At 36.2% G+C, this 11,562-nt stretch overlaps 1 protein-coding gene across 1 annotated transcript; it reads left to right on the forward strand.

Annotated features, from left to right (window-relative positions):
• The first annotated feature begins 1,479 nt into the window (after positions 1-1,479).
• Positions 1,480-2,670, forward strand: LOC141710495 (uncharacterized). The gene is made up of 2 exons (XM_074513064.1): positions 1,480-2,052; positions 2,119-2,670. Exons 1-2 carry the CDS (start codon positions 1,480-1,482, stop codon positions 2,668-2,670), a joined length of 1,125 nt encoding a protein of 374 aa, XP_074369165.1.
• The last annotated feature ends 8,892 nt before the right edge of the window (positions 2,671-11,562 follow it).

Raw genomic sequence — 11,562 nt, forward strand, 5'->3', positions numbered from 1 at the left:
GCTTTTGAAGATTGAAAAGGCTTCTGTATATCAATTTTAAAGAATAGTGAACTATGACAGATGAGATTGAAGGTGTATTGAAGGGTCTGATCCTTGACACCTGCGAATAACTAGTTTAGCCTAAAGATTTTAAACCCTAGCTTAGTAGCTAAATTTACCAAGTCCACAAGTTACACAATCAAGTGTCAATACTATCATCAGTCATAGAAGCAAACCAAGAAATTGAAACTATTATCAAATTCTAATTAGATAAAAAAATTACCTGAATCCTCGCCGAGTGGAATGTAAGAATCTTGGCACTACCAAGTCCAAGAAGCATACTTGCAAACTGCAGATAATTTTTTTTCCCATAAATTTTGGCACTACCAAGTCCGAGTGGAATGCCGCAACTCTATACATAAATTTTTCTACTAGGGAACTCCAAATGTAATGAAAAAGATACCAACACAACTGAAATTGGAAAGCTTTGGTGCCAAAACCACAATACTATGGGGAATCATAAAGTAGGCTAAAATTTTCAAGTTCACCAACCAAGGCAAGAAATACTTGAATCTAGTAAAGGGGCACTAGATATACTTGAATCTCCAGGCACCGGAGATTCTCTATATGGAACCTTGAACACTGTTCAAAGATCCATAATCCAAAATAGTTTTTAAAGTGTTTTTTAGAGTCTGAAGCATTTGTTGCCCTGATATCTATAGATCTACCACTTTATAGTGCATCGAATTTATGACAAAAACAAAATAAATGATAACAAACACATTAAATACGTGAGGCAATTTCGGGACTGTGATAGATCTTACAAAGCCACCAAGTAAGTGGATTCTGTTAGAAGTCAAACTCTCTGGAAGATAACATAATATCAGCAAGTCTTGAAAACAGATGCAGTAGTATGAAAGGCAGAAAAATAAAAGACCCAGCAGTGAAGTCAAAGACGGTAGATAACTCTGAAGGACTTTTATTTAGCCGTGATCATTAACTATAAAAGCTTGTTTGTGTAAACTCAAAAGTCAAGACTATGCATGCATGAACCAGCTTGAATTCCATAAAACAAGGTAGACTACACACGGGTTGAATAAATGGAAGGTAGAAAAATAAAGATAACGAGAGCAGCTGCATACAAGTGTATCAAGATATATCCTTAAATTAAGGTGGGCTGTAGAAAAATAAAGCCCTTATATTAATTGTAAACGTACGTAAGTGAATAGGTGTGCAGGTATTAGACAGACTATAAATACTTGTATTGCCTACATGCATAGTCAGTTGGAAATATATACAGAAGTAAAAAAAGAGCTGAAGCTCTTCGCATCTTGTAGCCTGAGATTCTGATTAAGAAAAAGCGGTAGCTTTATCTACCAAGAAAAAGTGTGTTGAGTTTATTTTATTATTAAATTATTAGTATACTATTTTATATATTAGTGTGTGAAGCTTATCACTTTTCCAACAAGTGGCATCAGAGCTAAGTTCCGTTCGTGAAAAATGACGATGATGGTGCAACCAAATATTCCAAAATTGACCAGTACAAACTACGAGAACTGGAGTATTCAAATGAAGGTATTACTCGTTTCCTACGAGAATTGGGATATTGTCGAAAGTGGGTATGACGAGCCCACAGATGCAGCCGCTGAAGCAGCCCTGTCAAATGCTGAGAAGATGATTTTGAAAGAGACCCGGAAAAAGATAAAAAGGCGTTATATACAATTATTCAAGGAGTTGATGAATCAACCATTGAAAAAATTTCAAATGCAAAAATGGCAAAAAGCGTGGGAGATTCTGCAGATATCATTTCAGGGTGTCGAGAAAGTCAAAAAGGTGCGGCTCCAGGTGCTATGCGGGGAGTTCAAAAATTTGAAGATGAAGAATTCAGAAAATATTGGTGAATTGGTTACGCGTTTGAAAACGGTAACAAACGAGATGAAAAGAAACGGTGAAAGTCTCGATGATGTTCGGGTCATGGAAAAATTACTTCGTTCGTTGACAAGAAAATTTGATTATGTTGTTACTTCTATCGAGGAGTCAAAAGACTTGTCCACCATTTCTATTGATGAGCTCGTAGGTTTTCTTCAAGCCCACGAGCAGCGAATGAACTAGTATGATGATGTAAGCCATTTGGAAAAGGCGTTGCAAAGTAAGGTATCCGTTGGTGACAGTTCTGGCAGTAGCAGTTCTTCACGTGGCAGATGTGGCTTTAGAGATGGCTACCGTGGTGAACGAGGACGAGGAAGGCAGACCTTCAATAGAGGCCAAAATTCTGAAGTTTTTCAACCATCTGGTCGTAGTCAAAATTTTAGAGGCCGAGGAAGAGGTGGATTTCAACGAGGTGACAAATCTCAATTTCAATGTTATAATTGTAATAAATTTGGTTACTTTAGTTATGAGTGTAGAGCATCAAAAATGGAAGAAATGAGTCACTTTACTGCAGCAAAAGAAGATAAGGACGTTGGCACTGCTATGTTCCTCACTTATAAAGGAGATGAGGAAAACAAGAAGAATGTTTGGTATCTTAACTCAGGGGCCAGTAATCACATGACTGGTCACAAGGAATTATTCATGGAGATAGACGACACCATCAGCGGAGAGGTTACTTTTGGTGACTCGTCAAAGATTCCGGTGAAAGGAAAAGGTACCGTCACGATCATGTCAAATAAAGGTGAAAAGAAATATAAATGATGTTTATTATATTCCTGCATTGAAAAATAATATTATCAGTCTTGGCCAAATTGTGAAGAAAAGATATAATATACAGATGCAGGACAATTCCGTCATTTTCAGAAATCAAGCTTGGGAATTGATTGCAAATGTGGAGATGTCAAAGAATCATTTGTTTACGCTTGATATGCAGAAGAATGTGCAGAAGTGCTTAAAGTCGGTCATTAAAAATGACTCGTGGTTGTGGCATTTGAGATATGGTCATCTTGGATTTTCTGGCCTGAAATTATTGTCAAAGACAAAGTTGGTGGACGGCTTTCCAGAAATCAATGAACCAGAAAATATGTGTGAAACGTGTGTCAAGGGAAAGCAACACAGACAAAGCTTTCCCGTTGGAAAATTATGGAGAGCCAGGAGGCCATTGGAGATTGTTCACACATATATTGCTGGTCCATTTGATATCTCACCACTTGGAGGTAATAGATATTACCTAACATTTATCGATGATTTTAGTAGGAAAAGTTGGGTGTATATATCATTAAAGAAAAGTTGGAGGCTCTTGATAAATTCAAGGAGTTCAAAGTAGTGGCAGAAAAGCAAAGTGGTCATTATTTGAAGGTACTCAGATCAGACGGAGGAGGCGAGTATACTTCTAATCTATTTAGAAGCTTTTGTAGAGCACATGGAATCAGTCATCAGTTGACAACGTCCTATACTCCTCAACAAAATGGCGTTGCTGAAAGAAAGAATCGCACTATTCTTGACATGGCAAGGAGCATGGTGAAAGAAAAGCACTTGCCGAGAACCTTTTGGGCCGAAGCCGTTTTATGTGCAGTTTATTTGTTGAATCGCTGTCCAACAAAAAGTGTCAGAAACAAAACTCCAAATGAAGCATGGAGTGGTAGCAAACCATCAATGGGACATCTCAAAATTTTTGGGTGTATTGCATATACCCATGTTCCTGATCAGAAAAGAAAGAAGTTGGATGATAAAGGCGAGAAGTGCATATTTACCGGATATGACAAAAGGAGCAAGGCGTACATGCTCCATGCTTCATCATTTCTCGAGATGTTGAGTTTGATGAATCATACTACTGGAAATGGAGCGAGGAAGAAAGAAAAGTTGTTGGTTTACTTTTCAACAATGATGATGATGATGACGGTGATGACTCCAACATTGAATATGACAGAGATGATGATCAAACTCCTCCACCAAGTCCAAATCAACAAACTCCTGGATCGACGTCATCCACGGGAGGAAGCAATAGTTCAGGGGGAGCAGCATGAAAGATGCGGAGTTTGGATAATATCTATGAAGCAACAGGTCCGGTACAAACAACCTTTGATTATTCTCTATTTTGTTTAATGGCTGAATGTGATCCAGTTACATTTGAAGAGGCTTCTGAAGAAAGAAAATAGAATAAAGCCATGGATGAGGAAATTGGTGCAATAAAGAAAAATGATACTTGGAAGCTCACAGATCTTCCAGAAGGACATAAAGCAATTGGTGTCAAGTGGGTCTATAAAACCAAGACGAATCAAGATGGAGAAGTGGAGAAATACAAGGCGAGGTTGGTGGCTAAAGGATACAAGCAGAGATACGGCATTGACTATGACGAGGTATTCGCTCCAGTTGCACGAGTTGACACCATCAGACTTCTTACAGCCATTGCCGCTCAAAATTAATGGAAGATTTTTTAGATGGACGTGAAGTCAGCATTCCTAAACGGTTATCATGAAGAAGAAGTCTATATTGAGCAGCCTTCCGGATATGTTCAGAAAGGTCGGGAAAACAAAGTCTACAGAATGAAGAAAGCCTTATATAGTTTGAAATAAGCTCCGCGAGCATGGAATACAAGGGTTGATGAATATTTTCAGAGAAATGGTTTCGTGAAGAGTCCATATGAGCATGCCCTCTACACGAAAACAAATTCAGGGGGAGATATTATGATCGTTTACTTATACGTGGACGACATGATCTTTACTGGAAAGAATCCTGGTATGTTTGATGATTTTAAGAAAGTTATGACTAATGAATTTGAGATGACAGATATTGGTCAAATGTCATACTTTCTTGGAGTCGAGGTGAAGCAAAGCAAAGATGGGATTTTTATGTCTCAGAAAAAATATGCGGAGAAAATTTTAAAGAAGTTCAGAATGGAGGAATGCAAGCCAGTGAGCACGCCAGCAGAAGCAAGCGGAAAGCTCAGTATTGATTCAACGAGGGAGTCGGTAAATATGACATTGTTCAAAAGTTTGGTTGGAAGTCCGAGGTACCTAACTTTCACTCGTCCAAATATTATGTATGCCGTTGGACTGGTTAGCAGGTACATGGAAAAGCCGAAGCAAGATAACTTCATGGCCGCTAAAAGGATTTTGAGGTACATAAAAGGTACACTTGATCATGGTCTGTTTTACACGCATTCTCAAGATTCAAAATTAGTTGGTTATTCAGACAGTGATTATGGTGGAGATTTGGATGACAGGAAAAGCACTTCAAGATATGCTTTTCATATCGGTTCAACAATATTATCGTGGTCATCAAAGAAGCAGTCAACGGTTGCTCTTTCAACATGTGAGGCAGAATATATCGCAGCAGCAGCGTTCGCATGTCAGGCTATGTGGTTAGGCTACATAATAGGCGAGTTAAATCTCGTAGAGGAAGGTCCGGTTGAAATTTATGTGGATATAAATCCGCTATTTCTCTCACAAAAAATCTAGTGTCACAGAGTCGCAGCAAGCACATCAATATTAAATATCATTTTCATCGTGAACTAGTGAATGATAAAATCGTGGAGTTAGTGCACTGCAGCACAGAAGAAAATTTAGCGGATATATTTACAAAGCCATTGAAGCCGGATGTGTTTTACAAAATGAAAAACAAGCTCAGAGTGCAGAGTCGAGTTTGAGGGGGAATGTTAGAAGTCAAACTCTCTGGAAGATAACATAATATGAGCAAGTCTTGAAAACAGATGTAGTAGTATGAAAGGCAAAAAATAAAAGAGGCAGTAGTGAAGTCAAAGACGGTGGATAACTCTGAACGACTTTTATTTAGCCCTGATCATTAACTATAAAAGCTTGTTTTGTGTAAACTCAAAAGTCAAGACTATACATGCATGAACCAGCTTGAATTCCATAAAACAAGGTAGGCTACACACGGCTTGAATAAATGGAAGGTAGAAAAATAAAGATAAGGAGAGCAGCTGGATAAACATGTATCAAGATATATCCTTAAATTAAGGTGGGCTGTAGAAAAATAAAGTAGCTATATTAATTAAACATACGTAAGTGAATAGGTGTGCAGGTATTAGACAGACTATAAATACTTGTATTGCCTACATGCATAGTGAGATAGAAATATATACAGAAGTAAGAAAAAGAGCTGAATCTCTTCGCATGTTGTAGCCTGAGATTCTGATTAAGAAAAAGCAGTAGCTTTATCTACCAAGAAAAAGTGTGTTGAGTTTATTTTATTATTAAATTATTAGTATACTATTTTATATATTAGTGTGTGAAGTTTATCACGTTTCCAACAGATTCTGAGAGCAATACGTATACTTAATTCTTCTTATCCCCATGGTGAAATGTCTAGATCAACCTAAGAGCACTAGATAACCAAAATTACCACAGCTGCATTACACTAAAGCCCCTCCCTTCAAGATTTTGTAAGATTCAAAAAGGGTAATCTGCCGCTTTTCTAAGCAACTTCTTCAGCGAATGCAGAATCAGTACTAGCATTTTTATAATTCACAACCGTAAAAGTTGAAAGGGCATCAACAATCCTTTCTTGCACATCCTCTTGTGAGCTTTATGTAGAACTAAGCAACAATACAACACCTTGGATGCACCAACAATTTTTCAAATATGTCGAATCCCTTACGGCAAACCGCGGAATAGAATATGGGAGGATCCATTTTAACCAAATCATAATCTCATTTAGGCCCTGCTCTTTAAATTTTGAATTCCACCGGCTGGTGAAAACGTTCATCTCTTCCATTGTTGTTTCAGCTAAAAGAAAATATAACCCTTTAAATATTTTGGTGGAAAGAGTAATTAGCACTTTATCTTTAAAATTCTTGAGGACTACAAAACTTGGATCATTATCAATAACTGGGAAATTCAATGTGCATAAAATCAATAAGTTCTTCGGGGTTGAAAGCATTCTAGACATATCATAAGGGATCATATCAATTTATGAAACTTATAGTAATTGAGTATGTTGTCACATTGGAAATGTTTAGATGTTTCATAAACTGATATCATCCTGATGCTTTCAACCTCGGAGAACTTATTGATCTTATGCACATTAAATGGCCCAACTATTGACAATGATCCAATTTTTTTTGACCTCGAGAACATTATAGGTAAACGGTTACTTACTCTTTCCACCAATATACTTAAAAGGGTATGTTCTGTTTTTGCTGAAACAACAATGGAAGATTGGAATGTTTTCACAAATGGGAGGAATTCAGATATTAAAGAGCAGGCCCAAATGAGATTATAATTTGGTTGGAATGGAGCCCCACATATTCTCTTTTGCGGTGTGCTGTAAGGATCCTACAGGGTTTAATAATTATTGGTTCATCCAAGGTGTGACATTGTTTCTTAGTTTTACATGAAGCTCAAGGGAGGATGTGCAAGAAAGGGCTCTTGATGCCCTTTCAACTTTTGCTGTTGTGAATTATGAAAATGCTAGAATTAATTTTGCACTTTCTGAAGCAACAGTGGAAAATTAGCTATTTTGATTCTTCATATCCCCGTGCAGGGAGGACTCGACAAAAAGGAGCAAGCTATAAAGCTGTAAAAATTGTGATTGAGATCATAATTCGAAATTTACTGTATGCTTTTGTTAAAGACTCCCATATACACCTCTACCTATACTAATTTCAAACCTTGCATCTAATGCAATTGGATGCTGAAAGTCCTATCATCATTAACAAGACTACATCTAACTTAATACGATTCCGTTAAACAATAAATCCTTTCAAGAAATTAACAATAAATACTAGTAGTTTCCACACTGTATGCCAGCTTCACCAACAAAAAAACCATAATCTGGAAGAGATATACCCATTAAAAATAGAGGATACCAGAGGCTATGTTGCATTGAGTTATGGAGAAGCATAAGAGAATACTAGAGGCTATGTTGTGACAATGGTGGTTATAGGAGAGGCTATGTTGTGACAATGGTGGTTCTAGGTGAGCCACCAAATCAGTCAAGTTCTAGTAGTTGACTTTAACTGGAATACTAAAGCTAAACAACAAAAGTGAAAACTGCAAGTGATGCTTAAAAATGCAAGAGGCATATTAACAGAAATAGTAACTTTAAAGACTTTATTTTTGAAGATTAAAAAAGGCTTCTGTATATCAATTTGAAGGAATAGCGAACTATAACAGATCAGATTAAATGTGCATTGAAAGGTCTGATCCTTATCATATATGAATAACTAGTTTTACCTAAAGATTTAAAACCCTTGCTTAGTAACTAAATTTACCAAGTCCACAAGTTCCACAATCAAGTGTCAATACTATCATCAGTCATACAAGCAAACCAAAGGAACTGAAACTATTATCAAATTTTAATTAGATAGAAATTTTAGCTGAATGCTCTCCGAGTCAAACGTATGAACCTTGGACAAGAAATGATATCACCAACCGAGGACAAGAAATGATATGATCTTAAAAACTCTAATGTGAGATTTTGTAGATTGAGAAGTGTGGGGTCATGTCACTCATATTATTGAGAAGTATTACGTCACAGAGCTGGGAAATCCCAATTTATTTTGGGCAGTTTACAGTCATATAAATGAAGAGTTGTTAAATTTGAAAAACTAAAAGAAAATGGAGAGATTAATAAATCGCAACCATAAATACTCTGAGTTTACAATTCAGGTACGCATTCTAAACAGAAGGCAGATAACTTCTGGGCATTAAAAACCGTAGGACTTTCAGTGGAGAGTTTTTAAGGTAGGTAAAACCCAAATATCTGATTCCGATGCACATACTTCAAGTTGTACTGCTAATACTAATTTCTTGAACGATTTAGAGCTGAAGGTGGTTAACTTATAAGGATTATGACCACATAAGAGATATAAATGTAAGTATTGAATATTCTGCGAGATAGCATACTTAAGAAACTTTTCAACTAAACGCATATGAGGTTTATTTCTCAATATATATAACTTCAACTTCTAAATATGGGGTTGATGGTTTCGGTTAGACAAAAAATGGTGAACAAAATTACGATTATTGTCATTGCCAAACCAATTAAAACTGAGAAAAGGGAGTGATCTATATACCTCCATCGTTGCGAGAGAATGCTGGTTTGAACTGCTTCTTTCGAAAAGTGACATGATTTCGTGAATTAGTTCATCTGGTAACCTGCTGATTTTGTCTTGTTCGCCTCCAAGAATCCTTACTTTTTTCATCGTCGGGAACCCACTTAAGTAATCAAATCCACTTTCCCCTAACCCTAATTATTGCTCACTCAAGTTTCCCCTATTTTGAAGGCCCAAGTACTTTCTGACTATGTCCCAACTCGTAACCTTTATATATTAGCCCTATTTATAATAATCTTACCAAATTGCATATTTTAATTGAGGCAAAAAAGGACCGGTTAAACAAAATATGCATTAGCAAATAAGTATCACATAAAAAAGTTGTATGATACAAGCTTAATTATTCCGTGTCATGTCAATTCGCATTTCCAAGTGCTCACCTAATCTTTGTTTCTACTAAGTATGGAGATGGAATGCTACATTTCTTACTACATCCAATTTTTTCACAATTTTATCATATCAAGTTGCACCAACTCATTTTTTTCTAAATTTCCCTTCAATTGACTGTTAATTTCCTCTAATTTCACTCATTCCATTCCATTTACATTACAAACAGAAAATAATTTTTGAAAGAATAATGTACTCGAAAATTACGTGGGAAGATTCTTAACAATCGTGGCTTCTCATATCCTTTTTTATATGAATATAAATATTTTGTGTTATACATAATTTAGGGCCCAAAAATTGATTTTTTGAAAGGCCCAAAAAATTTCAGGGCCGCCCCTGCCCCTGTGTGCCTCTCGGAGAGGTTCAAGTAAGTAGTTCCAAAGGCATACATTTACTTCATTCTTCGCATCCCTAATTCAGCTTCACACTAATAAATTGAGAAGCAACCACAATAAGAAACGATATTGCATAAAGTACCTTGGCTTAAAAAGTCCTAAAAGCCATACTTGTAAAATGCGGATCACTTTTTTCCTATATTTATACAAGGTTTCAAAAATAATGACGTAACTTTATACATATATTCTTCTATCACGAACTCAAACGTAATGGAAAAGATACCAATATAACTGAAATTATAAAGCTTCGGTCCCAAAACGACAACACTACGGGGAATATAATAGTAGGTGAACTTTTCAAGTTCACCAACACAAGGACAAGAAATGATATGATCTTAAAAAACTCTATGGTGAGATTTTGTAGATGAGAAGTGTGGGGTAATGTCACTCATATTATCGAGAAGTATTACATCACGAAGATATAGACCTAATAGAGCTGGAAAATCCCAATTTATTTTGGGCAAAAACAGTCAGATAAATGAAGAGTTGTTAAATTTGAAAAAACTAAAAGAGAATGGAGAGATTAATAAATCCCAATCATAAATACTCTGAGTTTACAAGACAGGTAAGCATGCTAAACATAAATCAGATAATTCTGGGAATTAAAAACCGTAGGACTTTCAGTGGAGAGTTGTTAAGGAAGGTAAAAACCCAAAATATCTGATTCCGGTGCATATACTTCAAGTTGTACAACGATTTAGCGCTTAAGGTGGTTAACTTATAAGGTTTGATATAAGAGATATAAATGTAAGCATTAAATATTCTGCCAGATTGCAAAATTAAGAAACTTTTGAACTAACGCAGCGGAGTTTATTTTCACATATATACTCATTTTCAAGATATGGGATTTATGGTTCGGTTAGACAAACATGGAGACCGAACTTATGATTATTTCGTGCCAACCAATTAAAACTGAGAAAATGGAGGACCTCGTATACCTCCATCGTTGTGAGAGAATGACGGTTAAACTGCTTCTTTCGCATCAACAAATGACATGATTTTGTGAATTAATTTATATGGTAAACCTGCTAATTCTGTCTTGTCGCCTCCAAGAATCCAACTTTTTTCATAGTCGGGAACCCCATTAAGTAATCAAATCTGCATCTCTTTCCAATTTCCCTAACTTAATAAGCGACACTCAAGTTGCGTTACTAACTATGTCCCAACTCCAACTTTATATTACCTATTTCATAATAATCACAAAATTGCATATTTTTAATTGAGGCAAAAATCACCGTATAGACAAAAATACGCATTTAGCAAATAAGTATCGCATCAAAAAGTTGTATGCTACACATCTTAATTATCTCGTCAACTCGCATTTCCAAGTTCTCCCCTGATCTTTGTTTCTATTCAAGTGTGATACATCCTTACTACATCCAGTTTTTTAGAATTCTATCATGTCAATTTTGCACTATCATTTTTTCTAAATCTTCCCTTCAATTCCAGTTAATTTGAATCTTACCATTCACATCTACAAACGGAAAATAATTTTGAAAAGAATAATGGACTCAAAAATTACTTGACCTGATTTATGGAATCATGGCTGAGGGTAATCTGAGTATGCGAACAAGACTTGCACCTCGGTCCCAACACTTAAGGTCCTAGATTCTCATAGTCCTTTTTTATATGAATATAAATATTCCGTTGTATGTATAATTTAGGCCCCAAAAATGATTTTCCAAAGGCCCAATTAATTCAAGGCCGCCCCTACCCTGGGGGGCCCTCGAGAGTGTTCAAGTAAGTAGTTCCAAAGGGCACTAGATGTACTGATCTTCGCTCCCTAAGTAAGCT

The sequence above is a fragment of the Apium graveolens genome, chromosome 1 (assembly GCF_009905375.1).
Source record: "Apium graveolens cultivar Ventura chromosome 1, ASM990537v1, whole genome shotgun sequence".
Lineage (NCBI taxonomy): Eukaryota > Viridiplantae > Streptophyta > Magnoliopsida > Apiales > Apiaceae > Apium > Apium graveolens.